The following is a 15453-nucleotide window of genomic DNA, read 5'->3' as shown; positions in this document are numbered from 1 at the left end:
TACTACTTCTGTTAGCTTTGTCTACCGACGACAGTCTTTGTGATCACGGCCAATTAGCTAGATAGCATCGGTGGTGTATCGGTGTTGCAGACACAACTAGAAGGAGATTTACGTCTCCAGTTACGTGGTTCTTGTTGGTGCGTTATTGTGCGTCGATCTACTATTACAACCTCGTGTTGTCCGTTTCCCGTTGCGTTGCCTCGTACATTGCCTTGCAGGATCAGTGATAAGGTGTCTTGTTCAGCGTAGCGCGGCGACCTCCTGTTAGTGGTGGTATGCGTGTTCGCTAAAGTGAACTTGCTAGATCGTCTACCGTTACAATCAACGCCTCTGCTTTGTCGTCCTCTTTCTGCAACAGGTTACCATTAGGTCAACACAGGGGGCAACTCAGGCAGCACACAGAAGTGGTGTCGTTGCCGATTCCCAGACGATTCCCGCTGCTGTCGAAGCCTCCCGCCGCCTTTTGGGCAGCCTACGAGGTGTTCGTATGGTGATCTGATGATGCTGGATCTGAACCAGCACGTACCCCTGTCGCCAACCACCATCAGTGGCCACCTCGGCGGCCAAATCGGCCAGCACCTGATGAGCGCCGTTAGCTCGGCGGATCTGCTCAGTATGACGGTTGCCAGTACGGTGCGTCGCTGCGAAAAGGACAACGTTGACGACCTGAAGGCCGACCTTAAATCGTCGGCAACCTCGCAAACGGCCCTTGGCCATCACCATCATCATGGCAGCATTCACTCCACCATCGTCTCTGCTCACGACGACGTAAAGGACACTCCCCATCTACTCAAGCGGAAACGCATGAGAATCGACGATGTGGTTGATCGACTCAGTAATCACTCGACGACAATGTTAACATCGACGACGGCGATTACGCGAACGGCCAGCCCAACGATGACGGCGCCACCTCCGGTAAGTAGTATTCACACCTGATCTGGAACATAACAGAGAGTGATCTGTGTAGATAGAGCAATTTAGATAGATGTACTTGAATGTTCATACGTCAGTCTGTATGCACGTGCTGCATGGCTCCTGTTTTGCACTTCATTGAATAACAAGGCATCACCTGTTTGGTTTTACACATGTCACTGTAAGACATTGACGATAATGGTGCAATTTACAATCACAACTATGCTCACACAGAAGAGACAGGCAATCAACTGTGACCGACTTAACAGCTGTTGTTTGTGCCCGTTAGTACAGGCTGCGTTGAATGCAGTTTGTTTTCTATCCACTGCTATCTGCTATAATGTAAGATGTATCGCCTAGGCTGTCATTTCGCTTGTTGCTTCCCCACTTCTTAGCTTAGGCAAAAGTTGCCGTCGCACTCGTCTCTGTCTCTGAATCGGTACGACTCGCCGACCCGTCTGTTACCGAAAGGTTCTTCTCTGTATCTGTACGTTTGTTAGAAATTGCTCTGACTAAGAAATTTTATTAAGGAAATCCTTCGTTAGTGTCCACTTCGATGCGTGCCTGAGTGTGCGTGTTGAATCTTTCCACCTGTGAATTTCTCTGTCCTGTCTCAGCCAACCTTTTGAATTATGATGGCCGAGTAATACTCGAGAAGGCCTTTATTAAATTGGGTTATAGGTAATGTTGTTGCTCTTTTCCTTACTAGTCTGCAGGGAAAGAGGTACACCATGAAATCATCAAGCCTAGCTACAGACTTCTGTTTCTAGTTCGTACTTTCACCACCTACACATTGATAATCGCATACTCATGAGTACCTGATGTTTATTGCACACATTTCCGTATAAATGTTTTTCTCCGTCTCTCAAAACAGCTAGATAGCCTTCAACCCTTTGGCCAATGAATGCCGTGTGACGCTATAGCGGTGACCAATGATTAACGTAATATCAAAAGAGACTGACTGGCCTTTGGCTGGCTGGTTGAAAATGCAACTGTCTGATGGCTGGCGTCTTTGCTCTTGTATCTCATCGTCGTTTGTGGTTATTGCAGTGTTCTAAGATTAAAGGTAGTGTGCAATGCTTCGAGAGTATACGTTTTGATAAAAAGGTGATCTTTATTTCAATATGCATAAGATGCGTTTTATAAGACCCCTAAAGATGAGACAGCGTCGTCGATTCATTTTCCAGTAGAGACGAATAGCAAGCGATGATGAGGAGAGACCTTCATTCATGCGCACGCGCGTACCTGATATAAGTATATGAAACATTCATGTTAAATGTTTCTGTTTTACGGTCATACTGTTGTTTAGTCAAACCTTGTTGCGTTCCATAGTCACATAGATTGCCGTCACTGTCATCTTTTTGTTGGTGACCGTAATGGCGTTTTGCGTACAGAGGCGCAGTGAACGCCATTGCAGGACAATTAAGGTCGACCCTGGTAGAGTGGCCTGTTCGCTGCTAATCCTATAACGGTCAGCCTCCCTCTGACGGAGCGTATGTTTTCCTCACCAACGGACCATTGGCCTGCAACTTCAACGGGGTTGCCAGCAACGCACGACTACGAATTCCGTACGGGTTCGTTTGCTTTGTATCAAAAAGGTCTTTTTCTAGATGCAAAATGCTGGCCGTCAATTGCGCCGCAGTCGACAATTCGATTTAGAGAATACGATTTTCTTTTCATCTAAATTTCGTTCGTGACGACTTACGACTAGACAGTATATTCCGATCAATTGTCGTGTACTAAGGACTAACGAAAAATACTATTTAAGGACAGAGACAAGACAGCGCAGGGGTGTATTACTCACCAATTTAGGAACGTTAGATGTAAAGTGGTCAGAAGTAACTTCGTAAAATATTATTATGTTTTGTATTTCTTCTTTTTACGAGCTTTAAAGTCGTTTAGGTTTAAAAATGACTCGTTGCTTTTTCATGTCTTTGCCTTTATTCCTCCCTCTTATTTGCTATTTCTAGGTGTTACTCTATGAATGTTAGGAAGTTCTGACGGTATCCCCACTCCCACGATAAGCCACCTGCCGGGTAACCTCTGAGTGTCCTCCTACTAAGTCTCCTGCTCAAGGCCTTGAAAAAGGCGCGGATCAATTGTATTGAACAAGTTACTGCTCAAAAAAGCAGAGGATGTTTCAGTAGCAGCTCTCCATTCGACGAGAGTGGTGTGTGGGAGTGCAGGAGATTCACTCAAGCGGTGACGGTTCACGATAATTCGTCTAAGGCGGCCCCTCACTTGTGTAAGCACCACCATTCACGTATTCTTGTGTTGCCCTTTGAGGACAGACAGCAAATCCCCGGCTAACTCCAGCTGCCCATCGTTTCAATACTGTCATGGTTACAGGCTATGTAACAGACATAGCAAGAGTGAGTGCGGTAAAGAGTGGCGCCATGCAGATCAGCTGTCTCAACTGATCTCTTGCAGAGCATCTTCCGAACTCTGCCTCTAAGAGTTCTGCCACCAGCTTCGTATCTTCGTTTGCTAACGTTTAGCATGAGATTGAGCCTCATGGGGCCTCAATTCTCAGCTCCACTCACACTACTCTCTTCTATTCTCACTGGGTACCCTGCGCCAATTTCTTCATTCTTACACTCGGTTACTTCGTCCTGCCCGTTTCTCGTGGCTTTTTCTTTCGGCAATTCGAGTTCTCTTCTTTGCCGCTGGTGTTGTTGTTGCTGTTGGTGTTATTGTCGCCGTCATCGTCGGCGCCGCCGCCGTTGTTGTTGTCGTTGCCGTTGTCGTTCACGTAGCCCTTGACCCGCCTCAGCCATTTTCAGACTGAGACAGTGGGCTAACAATGCAAAACAGCGTTGCGGACTCGCAGACCGGGTCTCGTTTCTCGTAGCGCGTAGCCTGGTAACCTGGACGAATGAGTGCCGCACGGTGCAGAATCACAGCCATCCTTCGTTTGGAGTCTGGCAGGTTGCTGACGGTGGAGGCGGCAGCAACGGCGGCAGCCAAGTACGAGGCCTCAAATGGAAGCGATCGCGATCGACGGGTTTATCTGAGCTTCGCCTACTTCTTGCTTCTTTTCTACCGCTCTCTTCGAAGGTGCTTCTTGCTCCTCCGCGATTCCTCTACACACAACGTTCATTCATTGAGTAATAGAACAGGTCCTCGGTTTCGAAGCCGGTCGGCGGCGGTGGTGGAGGAGCCCACAATGCGCAGTAGCGTTTACGCCCAGGTTGCCGCTGCTGTTCTTTCGACCGATGGCTGGAGCCCTGATTCGAATCTACTGATGCCAGAACCGATGTTCCCACGAATCTTCGAAGCAACATCTGAAGCTGAACAAAGGGTGGCTTCCCTGCAGTAAGCAGTAGTGAAGCTTCATTTTCGCCCGTTCTCTTTCCTTCTCCCCCTGTGTTCTTCACCCTGCATGTGTATAATTGAGGGGGGTGGCGTGGCGGCGTGGGGGTAGATCCATGCGAACGTCTTGTTCCATTCTCGACACGGAACGATGAATGTAGGTGTTCATGCGAACGAAAGACGATCTGTGTAAGTAGGCTCTACCGTCGTCGTACCGTCCTGTGACATTCGTCCTGTAGCGTATCTTTTCTACAAGACTACAATCTCGATCTACACACCCCCACGCACGTCTTTTTTCTGCTGGCGGCGTTTCTGCGCTGGTGCTGATCCTGCTGGTGATGGAGGTTGTGATAGCTTACCTTATGCATTTGCATACAGCGTATATACGAAATTGAAACAAAATCTGAAGGCGACAGGCTGAGCGAAGATCTCTGTCTAGACGACTGTATTTTATATTAAGCATTAGTTAATGCTAGTACGACGTTTCCGTTACTCAAATAGCCCGCTGAATATAACGTGAAACATGTACTCACATTATCGAAAATTACACACACATTTACACCCACAGAGACAGACATAAGAAAATCGTTTTCAGGCATAAAACGCAATAATATACACAGGTACGCTGTCCTATGTGAACAAGCAGCGACAATAGTAGACGGATAAAACTGGCTGTCGCGTATAACGTATACCGATTGCATTGCTGCTGCTGCAGAGTAAATCACAGAGCGCTGGTGTTGATTTCTCCTTGATGGGACCCATCCGTCTGTCTGCTCGTCGAACGTCGCTAGAGCGTAGCTCTCGTGGAGAAGCCAAGGGTGCAAATCGAGAAAAGGAAGATCGAGAACAGGCACCCGGGAGGGGACCAATAGCTCAAGGATGGAAAAATCAGGAAGCAACCATCAACGCCGACTTCGCAGCTGTAAGAGACCGCCGCGAAATAACGACGCCGGTCGATAGCCGCAGCATCGGCACACATCTATCGACCTGTCGAGTTGTCAACCAGTCATCCCATACTGTATATAGTAGCTTGTATTATATAGCAGTTTGCGCTTGAAGACTACTACCGGTTTTCACCGGTATTCGTCGTTGTTGTCGCTTCCGCCGCTGTGATCGTCGTCAAAGTCGCCTGTGCCACAAAGTGACATTGTTGGCCAAGACGAACGCAGTCATTCAATTGTTTAAGATAGAGTCTATGGGTCCGCGACAGACCGGCCTGCTCCTCGACGCAGCTTCTCTGGTTGGTTTTAAAAGGAAGCATCACCGTTGGCCGACGCACACAGGGCCCTTGTTGTTGTCCTCGTCGCCCTCGCCCCGGTCGTCGTCGTCGTTTTTTTTTGAGTTTAAGAGAAAGAATCGAGCTCGCTCTTGTCTCTGCTGATGCTGAGACACAGTCGCTTCGTTCATCTGTTGCAACGTTTAACATGTCGGTCGCGCGATGCAGTAATGGTCAACATGAACCTCTTTACCCAGTTATCTACCGCTGACTTTCGTAGCGTCATGAAACGAATGCTGCTGATGAATAGTAAAGGGTGTGGCAAGCAATGAGCAGGTAATAATTGAGGTGCGCTGTCTGTAAGCGTTGCGAATAGGCCAAATGTATGTATACGTTTGCGGCTTCTACCGCTCGTTCTACACCGTCTGTCGAGTCCGGCTTTTTTAATGATCGTCATTGATTGTTATAGTTCAGACTGTGCAGCAACAGCAGTAGCGGTAGCGACGCACGTTGCCAGCCACGCTATTGATTTGTACTCACCCTATTACCCAACTACCTGCCACACATACCAATGCTACCTTCAAGGTCGATGCTGGTCTGAGAAAAACCACTCTGTCAAGTTGATTTTAGAATAGACTGTTATTTTTTTGTGCGACAAGTTTACGCATATGATCCATGGTGAATTTCAAAACGAAAAGGTAGCGTCGTTCCTCGTAGAGGATAAACAGGTGCTGACCGAAAACCTGTAGCAACTTCGACAGTTTCGGAGGAATAAGAAGCTTGTCTTCCTACAAGTGGCAATTTTAATAATTGCTATCCGACGTCCACAGGAACAACAGCCGATCGACTGAGAGACAGAACGCCAGTGGCGTCTTCATCATTTCGGCTCGCTTACTCTCAGAGCATCCAGTTAGGGCATTTGCTCTTATTTTTTGTGCTTGGGCTTTCAGAAGCTTCGAAGATCGAAACGATGATGACGACGACGACGAAGGCAATATTGGCAACAACGACGACAGCCGTATGAAGGAAATGAGGAATGCGGCCGTCCCTGGTTCGATGACGGCTACCGCCACGATAATGCCGGGGACGGCTCTGCTGAATGACGGCCGGCAACGGTGCTAACGCTAATCTTACTCTCATCACGGCGTTTCTGTGATTCTTAGCGGTTTTCGTAGACAAGCGGCCATTTTGTTTGATTGCGCGCTGTCATACGCGATCTCAACTGGACTGTAGAAATCTTAGCTAAGCAAAAGATCGCCAACTGACAGCTTATACGAACCTTGTGCTTCCAAGGAGTAATGTCTCGATGAGGTTACCGTTGTCGTTCGGAAAACGCACAATATTCGCGGAAGATCAGTCCTTTTTTCTTGTATGTATTCCCTACTTTTCATCGAGTTTACTGATTTCCCCTGGGGCCTAATGCGGGTGGCTGCGTATAGGTGACGCTCGCCGTTACCACCGACGGATCCTTTGACGAATCTTTAGTATGGTTGAACATATGCAGGAATTCGAATTCTGCCGTTTCCGCATTTCCATTAGAGGTCTTAATTGTCACCTAATTGTCGTCATTGATGGTGTTTTCTAGGGTTGTGCTTTGACATTAACAAGGTCTAATCACGCCGGGCAAAACAAAAACAACAGATAAAAAGAAGAACAGTTTAATAGGCGTCTATGTGTTCGTTGGTATGACGCAGAGAATTTCATAAACAGCAGTTGGTTGCTGTAGTAGGGTTCCTGGGTTCGCCTTTTCAGGTGGGTACAAGCAGGCCTTGTGCGGACAAACGATGGTAGCAGGTCTATGTTGTCCGCAGATTCTGGCCGTTTTTTCGTTGTCTCTGTACCTGCACAGACTAAGACTAAGAATAAAGGCTCTCTCTCTCTCTCTCCCTATAGTCAAATGGTGACAAGTGACATTTGACTACAGGTTGGTACGACTACGGAGGGATTATTTTGTAGTTGCTACTTTCTTCCCCGATAATAAAATAAAATACAGTTGCCGATAATAGAGTCTAATTCTATGAGCACAGCAACTCACTACGTGGCATGATAATAGAACGCAGATGGCATAGACTTGTGACACTGTTAAGGTCAACGCAATTGGTATTGGAAGTACCTACTGACCCAACAGCACGTCTTACGTGCAGATGGTCGCTATGCAGCTTTACGTTAGCGTCTGCTTGAGTTCAATACTTTGCGCCCTCGCAGAGAATCGGCCGATACTGTAATCAGCGCTGCCCATTTAGGACCACTACCTGTATTTGCCTACCAAGGATTCCTTATTGTTGTGACAAACGCTGCTGCTTCGACTATGGCCTATGCTATATGATAACAGTGCTTAAAGAAAGGCAATTTATTTAACAATGCCAATGAACGCTTTTCGATTCGGAAGGACTCGCTAGAACGACCTTTCTTTCCTCGAGATGTTCGGTACTTTGTCACTTCGAGTGACGCAGTGGCGGCGTAGACTTCGTGGCGGTGATCATTAGACATTAGAAACGTATGTAACGACTTTCTGCTCCTGGCGCTCTACGCTGGCTACAGACTGGTGCACGGTGGTGACCGCATGCATACTCGTGTTACATTGACTCGGGCAGGTAAGTGTTGTACGGCTAGAACCGCGAACCCGACCGATAGGCGACAACGAAGAAAGCTCGCAGTCAGCAAGAGATTGCGACAGAGCGATTCAGACTGTGAGAGATGGCAGGTTGCAAATAATGAGGCATCGGACAAGAAATAAAGTTACAGCAACTATAACGGTCGTAGTGCAAGCCGATGCGCATGCCAGAGCATCGCTATCCTAGTTCCTGCTTTGACAGAAGAAGATTTGTCGTTTACCGTCAGGTCCAGACTCTTTTCTTTGTCCCTGTGTCTGAGACTTCGGTTTGAAAAAGCTCTTTGAGTTTTAGCAGATGAAAGTATCTTCTGTCTGAGACGACGTTCTCTGATCATCAAGCGTGGCAACTTACTTACCATGGGTAGACTCGTCGGTTTCTCACCTACCAGCCCACTGACGATTGCCCAGGGCCTTCTTCGAGCTATTGCATTGAATTGAACCAAATGTGTTTTACCCGCGATACAGTAGTAATATACATATAGAGCATATTGTTTGCTGAGCAGCTGTCGATGGTTTGGCTCGCGTCTAACCATGTTATATTAGATCGCTTCTCTGAAAGGACGCAGGTTTGCTGAGACCCTTTCTGTCGCCTTCGGCGCCATTGAAATCTGATGGCGAAGCAGATAGTTTTCCAAGTACACGATTTTTTCACTAACAAGTAATGTTTTTATTTCGTTTGTCACTTCAGTATAGCTATGCGAGTACTGGCCAGTTTTTGCTGCCTCATTTTACTCTTAATTACCGCATCGTCTTTTCAAGCCTAGCGGTTTTGATTCCCGTCCGTCTGTAAATTTTCTGTGGGTTCACTTTCTAGTGAAAGAGCTGCCACATTTATGGCGGCCGTTGTTGACAAATGCTCATGCTTCGGTACTTCTATACATTAATTTAGCGAAGGCGTGGGTAATTGCAAGTAGCGCATTTGCCGATTCGTTTCGTGTTCTGATCCAATGCTGTGGTATCTCTGTTGTTATTGTTGTTCATGGTAGCACTGATTGCAGTTATAACAGCAACGGCGACAGAGAACCGCGAAACGCACGTCGAACCACTAGCCGAATACTTGTATCAGTGGTTTATATGCTCTTCTACGAGGTTCCCCTGCCCCGCGCAATTCCTCATTCGCCATCAGCATTACTTTTCTAAATCCCTCGTGTATTCACTCTACCTCCTGCCCCCTCGAGGGTCCTTCCACTTGATCTCATCGGCCTCACCCTTCGATCAAGTAGCAAGCGATCGACTGACCGATTGTTGTCCAGAACGAATTGCCGCGGATGACCAGGAGACGGTGAACGCAGTCGGGCGAGCGGCCGTTTGCCTGGCTCTGGTATTTCGGTTTTCGCTCTCCGATGATGGTTCGGTCGCACCCAACGAAGTCGCGGCGGCGACAGTGGCTCGGGCGCGCCAACAGCCTCCGCATCGTCAGCAGAACGCCATCTTGATTGGTTTCTGCTTGTACGCCGACAGTTGACGCTACTGCCGCTGCTGCCTTGGCCACACTGGTACGTCGCCGCCGCCGCCGCCACCACCGCCATCACCAGCATGAGCATCAAAAATAGCCGTCTTAGTCGTGCTTGTCTAATAGCGGTAGATAAATGGTTCTGCTTTTAGTTGTCGCTATCTCTGTTGTTACTGTTGCTGCTGCCGCCTAGAATGCTGGCGATGCCGTGATGAGCGGCGAAATGGAGACTTCGATGGTGGTAATGGCTTGAGTTAACGCGCGCTTCTCGATGCTCGACCACTCTCAACAGCGAAGCGCTACGAGAGCACAAGCAGAAGTCGATGCTGCGAAAATGATGATAGCGGTAGTGCCGATGTCGACGTTGTTGCCGAAGACGACGAACGCATTGACTTTATGGAGCAACAGCAGCAAGGTAGCAATAGAATTAATAGTATAGTATTAATAATAGCTATAGTAGACGCTCGAACACAGCCCACAGCCATCGTAAACCATGTTACTGTTTCGGCTACTGCTGCTCCCCCTGCCATTCGGATCGACGGCATGCATCAAGGAGCCGCCGCCGCCTTGGCCGCGACAAGCGCTGCTCCGGCAGCAACGGCGACGGACACGTTCGCAGCACTAACAGCAATAATTGCAAACGGTTGGGTCTGTCTTTCTTTCCCTATCTAGCTGAGCTGTTGGTCTGTGTATGAGCGAGAAAGCAGCCATTGAGCTATAAGTGAATTGGACCAAATAGTTCCATCAGCGATTTGCCGATGTCCGTTGACAGACCATCATCGGCTGGCGTCAGCGGCTGAATTATGGCATTGTGACAGTGTGGGCCGTACCAGCAACAGCTATGCTAGGGGGAACTGGCACGATGTTAAGTTGCTGCTGCCGTTATTATTGGGGGCTTGGCATCATCATCAACACATGGCTCTGGCTTGTTGTCCGGTGGCCGTTTACTGTTTCTGATGCCTCCGGTGGTCGACAGCAAATTGGACGGTAAACAGCAATTTGTTGTCGTAGTGTCTGCCGCAGTGGCCGTGGAGAAAGCCTACTCCACGGCCCCTATCATCTTGCTAACGTTCTTGCCGATATCGAACAACATGCAGATCTGAGAATAGAGAGACCGAGCAACAGCAATCAGAAAGCAGATGGTAGCTATGACTTCTTATTAGCTAGCTACTGCTTGGCCGATAGGCCCCCTACCGCCAAGATTCCGAGAGGAGCAGAAGTTCTGCTGGTGATGAGTTCTCATTTAGAGATGGTGGCGGTGGCAGTGGCAGCGGCAGATTCTGCAATAGCCGCTCATGCGCAAGTCAAGCGCATTATTGACGTTGAGTGGGTGGAAACGATCTGCACGGGCTATTCTCTATAGCGGCAGCGACGATGACGTCAGCGTACAGCGCGGAAAGAGAGGAAATTCTGAACGCGACGTCTGCGGGCCATGCACACCTTTACGAGAAACGATCAATGTTGTTACCGTCGCCGTAAAAGACAAGAGGGAAGGAAACTGCTATTGGCTTTCAATTTCATAGACACTTTTTGTTTAGCTTCTGGGGGTTGCCGTCTACAATCTCCCTCTTGTACACGGGCCCACATCTGGTGTAGCCGTTGGGATGTTTGTGCTTCAATGGTAACATACCTCCTATGGTTTTCATAATTCACAAAAGTGGCCATTTTGCCTCGAACGATTGCGGCTATTGCGTCAGTGGCAGTACTGACAACAACAGTAGACGCCGTACGCTACGCTATTTAACCACAAACACGAAATCGCTTTGCTTCTGTTTGTTACGGCAGGACAATGGTGAATTTGAATCCATTCATTTCGGATAGTATTTATCGGATCTAAATAAGAGTAGTAATAACTCACAAGCCCAGCAGCAGTTCAGTCACCATTTTGGTACTGTTTTGCCTCAGCTTTTAAACATATATTTACCACGGCTGTCTCAATCACTGTATGCCCTATATATATATATATATATATATATATATATATATATATATACGTGTAAAACAACTGCTTTTAAACAGTTCTTGCTTTTTGTAGAGTTCCTAGAATATAAGAATAATAACATAGTAGTTTTGTCGTTGCCGGAACACAACAGTTCTAACTTTGCTCACATCTACTTGCTATTAATTGTTGACCATTTACAGAAAAAAAGGCACAGTGGTAGCGAAGCTGTGGATAGCTCCGCAAATCGACGTGATGACCGCGTCTCGTCATCGGAAGACAGCAAATCGATCTACGTTGCCGATACTCCGCCGTCAAGTTCGTGGTCACCGAAGTCGTCCTCGTACGCTGACCATGTTCGGTCCCTTCTTCCTGTCTCGCCCATTTCACCAATTTACTCGTCCCTTGAGCATCTGCTTCCCGAGCTGCTCAAACGTGACCAGCTGCTTAGGCAACAATCACAGTCGACGTCGAGTCTCGAGTCGGTCACGTCAACCCCGCAGGACTCACCACTCGACCTGTCTGTTCGTCGTACACCATCACCCGCTGCAGGCGCCACCGACGAATCTGCCCTGTTGCGCAGTTCAACGACGCCGCCAGCGCCCTTCGACTTTCCTCGGGTGCCGATGCAGTTCCGGTTCGACCTCGGCCTTCTTGGTCTTGCCTCACCAGCCGGCTCACCACTGCTGACGCCACCGTTTTACCCGACGCCAACAACGGCAACAACGACGAAAACGAAAACTACGTCGACGAAATCGTCACCGAAATCGTCATCGTCAAGTAACACCGCCACCCCATCGGTGCCTGCCTTGTCGTCCACCAAATTCGAATCTTCTGCCAAGAATTCGGCCAGCGGTAGTGTTTCCACCCGGAAGAGCTCATCGACGCCATCGCCCGTCAAGCGGCGTCAATCTCCCACTCAGTCATCACCTTTGCAGTCATCGTCGGCTGAAGCAAGCAGCAGTCCCGAAGAGGCCAGTAGTCAAGGCAGCAGTCCCGGTTACGTCTGCTCGATTTGTGGTCAAACGTTCTCGCTTCACGACCGACTCGCTAAACACATTGCGTCGCGACACCGAAACAAGCAGGCGGCGTCGCCTGATCCCGGCTCGGGTGGCTCTTTGGGCTCGTCATCTGGCGGAACGGGCAACGGGCGTAGCTATTCGTGCGATATCTGCCAGCGGTCGTTCGCTCGGAGCGACATGTTGACGCGCCACATGCGGTTGCATACCGGCGTCAAGCCGTACACGTGCAAAGTGTGCGGCCAGGTGTTCTCGCGCAGCGACCATCTGTCCACGCACCAACGCACGCATACCGGCGAGAAGCCATACAAGTGCCCGCAGTGTCCCTATGCCGCCTGTCGACGGGACATGATCACACGGCATATGCGAACGCACGCCCGTTACGCGCTTCCACCGACGCTGCCCGACTCGAGTTCGTCGTCTCTTGAGGAGGAGCCACTGGCCATCCTGCCAGGGTCGCCGCTGCAAACGTAAAATGCCCTGGCAAGATAGCTAGCCCGAGAAACACACAGTGCTTAAGAGATTTATTTTATGACGACGACGACGACGACAATGCTAAACTGCATCTTCGTTGGAGCGCCTCATGCCACTTGGCATCTGGCGTCGACGCGCGAAGTCGTTAATTAACGGTAGTGACAGTTATTCATGTAGGATGTTAATAAAGGAAAAGATACAGGCCGCTGGCGATTTGTAGCCGATTGAAGAGCCACCGTGGCTCAACAGTAACAATACGCTTCGGTTGTCTGTGTGTGAATTGTACTTACTTAGTAGTGCAAGTGTAGGGGGATCTCGATCGCTATTGTTGCCAGTCTGTGGCCTAATAACTCTTGATGGTCTCGTTGCATCACGTTTCGTGGTCGAATGGTGCCGTGTCCAAGACAGCAACCAAAGTAAACTCAATTCTCGTCTTTCAGCCCCCGTCAAACATCTCGCGTAGATTACTCGCGTGACGGCTCCCACCGTCATTTGGCAGGGGCCACCTTAGCTAGCTGATGTTAGTAATGCGTTATTTGTCTTCACACTACCACAAAAGACTGCAACTACGCAAAGCATAGTCCATAGTATATATAGAACGAGGCTTGAGTGCCGAGAGAAAAGGGGAAAGAAATCCTCAGAGAATGAGAGCCTACGGTGAAAATAAATCTACATATATATTATTAATACATATAAGTAAATACGTAGCTATATATATATATAAAAAAAAAAATAAATAAAATGCAAGAACGAACGAGATACAAGCAGCTTTAGAGAAACTATGATCTACCGATATGAAGTTGAAAGGATCATGTGAAGAACATCGCGAGTCCAGTACCACGTATTGTTTCTTTAGCTATGTATCGATAGGTTTGCTCGGAACTTTGCAAAAAAACCAGTTAGTTCTATCCCACCGGTGAAACAACGGAGGCGAACATTTGCAACAAGAAAGAACACGAAATAGATCTAAAAAAAAAAAAAGTACACCTAAAAAACACTACAGAAAAAATTAGCAATATATTTATAGCAAGATATATTCGTGAAGCTCGCCAATGCAGCACGGGCGAGTTCTTCGCTATTTGGTGCCTTTGTTGTTGCCGCTTATGGTCCGCTCATTGAGTTTGATTGTAACGTAGACATGTGGCCATATGCATGGATCGATTAACTGATTTATGGGAAGATGCATCATCCATATCAGTACCGAACTACGATTGAATACTCAACAAGATGGGCTTCCCCAAAAGCCCTTATCGTTATTGCGACGATAATCATAATAACAACCAATGCTCAATACTTGAAAACGATGAGAAAGAACCCTCACTATAATATTAACAGGAACAAGAGTAGATTGAAGACTACTATTAAGATAATAACTCGAACCTTTAGAATGATAATAATAGTAGTAAAGTAAGAATGTTCATATGATAGATGACGAGTGAGTGATGCGATAGTGGAGCGTCGATCAACCCATTGATTGCAAGGGTACAGTTGATCGAGTTCCGACGATCTCGGAAGCGCCGATCTCGACAGCGGACCGTTTTCAAGCAGCTCATCACCTTCACAGACAAGGGACCAGCCTACATACATATACATATATATATACATACATACATACATACATACATAAACAAAACAAATATTACTACCACCTCTAGACGATCACCAATCAATCAACCCAGTTATTTATTTAGCTGTCATCTATTTATTCAACCCCGAATCGGAGGTCTTTTTGTTGCCAACTCGAGTGCGATACGTAAGAAACTCCCGCAAAGCTGAGCACAAGCTTCCGTCACACATTACATACGTCAGATCGAAGCTTAGTTAGAACGTTTGAGTATCGATTTTTCTAAGCGACTACCTTCTTTTATATAAATATATTTTTTTTTCAGCTACGTTAAGAAATCCACGTTCTTTCCTCTTGATGCTTTGTCGGTGCCCCGTACGTTCTATATATTCCGACCATGGACAGACAAAGAGAACAGAATGAACATAGGCGAAAGTGGCCTGCGAAAAAAACTTAAACATCACAGAACACTGCTCTATTTGTATATGTTTGCGCGCGTAGGTGTGCGTACGTGCGTGTGCTTGTGTGTGCTTGTGTGTGTGTAGAAGGTGCGTGTGGATGGCAGATGTGTCGAGCTTGAGAAACTGTTGACAACAAATTGTCGTCAATGGATCGAAGTCAATTCCTCCGGCACCGGCCGCTAACCGAGTTGTAATAATGTCAACTGTAAATACTAAGTCAGGCATAGTAGAGACAAAAATGAAAGAGCTAATAAATAATAGAATGAACAGAAAAAAAAACACTATATTGTAAATAATAAAGATATTCTTATAATCTGATCTAAATGTGATTTTCTTTGTAATTTCGTTACACGTAATAGGTAATTTGGTATCTAAGGCCACCTTGTCAGCCGGTGCTGGCTTGCTCTAGATGAGGTCTGATTAGTCTAGACTGCTTATATGTACTCACATGAAGGTGAGGTCCAATTCTGTGTTGATTTGTAGCACAAT

General features: G+C 47.5%; 1 protein-coding gene across 2 annotated transcripts; it reads left to right on the top strand.

The window, feature by feature from the left end:
* Positions 1-498: 498 nt before the first annotated feature.
* On the top strand, positions 499-15282 carry klu (zinc finger protein klumpfuss). 2 transcript variants are annotated; one of them, XM_022814122.2, is made up of 2 exons: positions 499-915; positions 11650-15282. In XM_022814122.2, the coding sequence occupies exons 1-2, from the start codon at positions 499-501 to the stop codon at positions 12937-12939; spliced, it is 1707 nt and encodes a 568-aa protein (XP_022669857.1). In that variant the 3' UTR covers positions 12940-15282. The 2 variants fall into 2 exon arrangements, with proteins under 2 accessions (XP_022669857.1, XP_022669858.1); XM_022814123.2 differs by lacking the exon at positions 499-915 and adding an exon at positions 2492-9922.
* The last annotated feature ends 171 nt before the right edge of the window (positions 15283-15453 follow it).

This window comes from Varroa destructor, unplaced genomic scaffold, assembly GCF_002443255.2.
Source record: "Varroa destructor unplaced genomic scaffold, Vdes_3.0 BEIS01000007.1, whole genome shotgun sequence".
NCBI classification, from domain to species: domain Eukaryota; kingdom Metazoa; phylum Arthropoda; class Arachnida; order Mesostigmata; family Varroidae; genus Varroa; species Varroa destructor.
This window is presented reverse-complemented; position numbering and strand designations above follow the sequence as displayed.

Bases quoted from the DNA above. Each gene is read 5' to 3' on its own strand.
- klu (XM_022814122.2), top strand. From the start codon at position 499: ATGATGCTGGATCTGAACCAGCACGTACCCCTGTCGCCAACCACCATC. The intron at 916-11,649 runs GTAAGTAGTATT...GACCATTTACAG, and splicing joins CGATGACGGCGCCACCTCCG to AAAAAAAGGCACAGTGGTAG.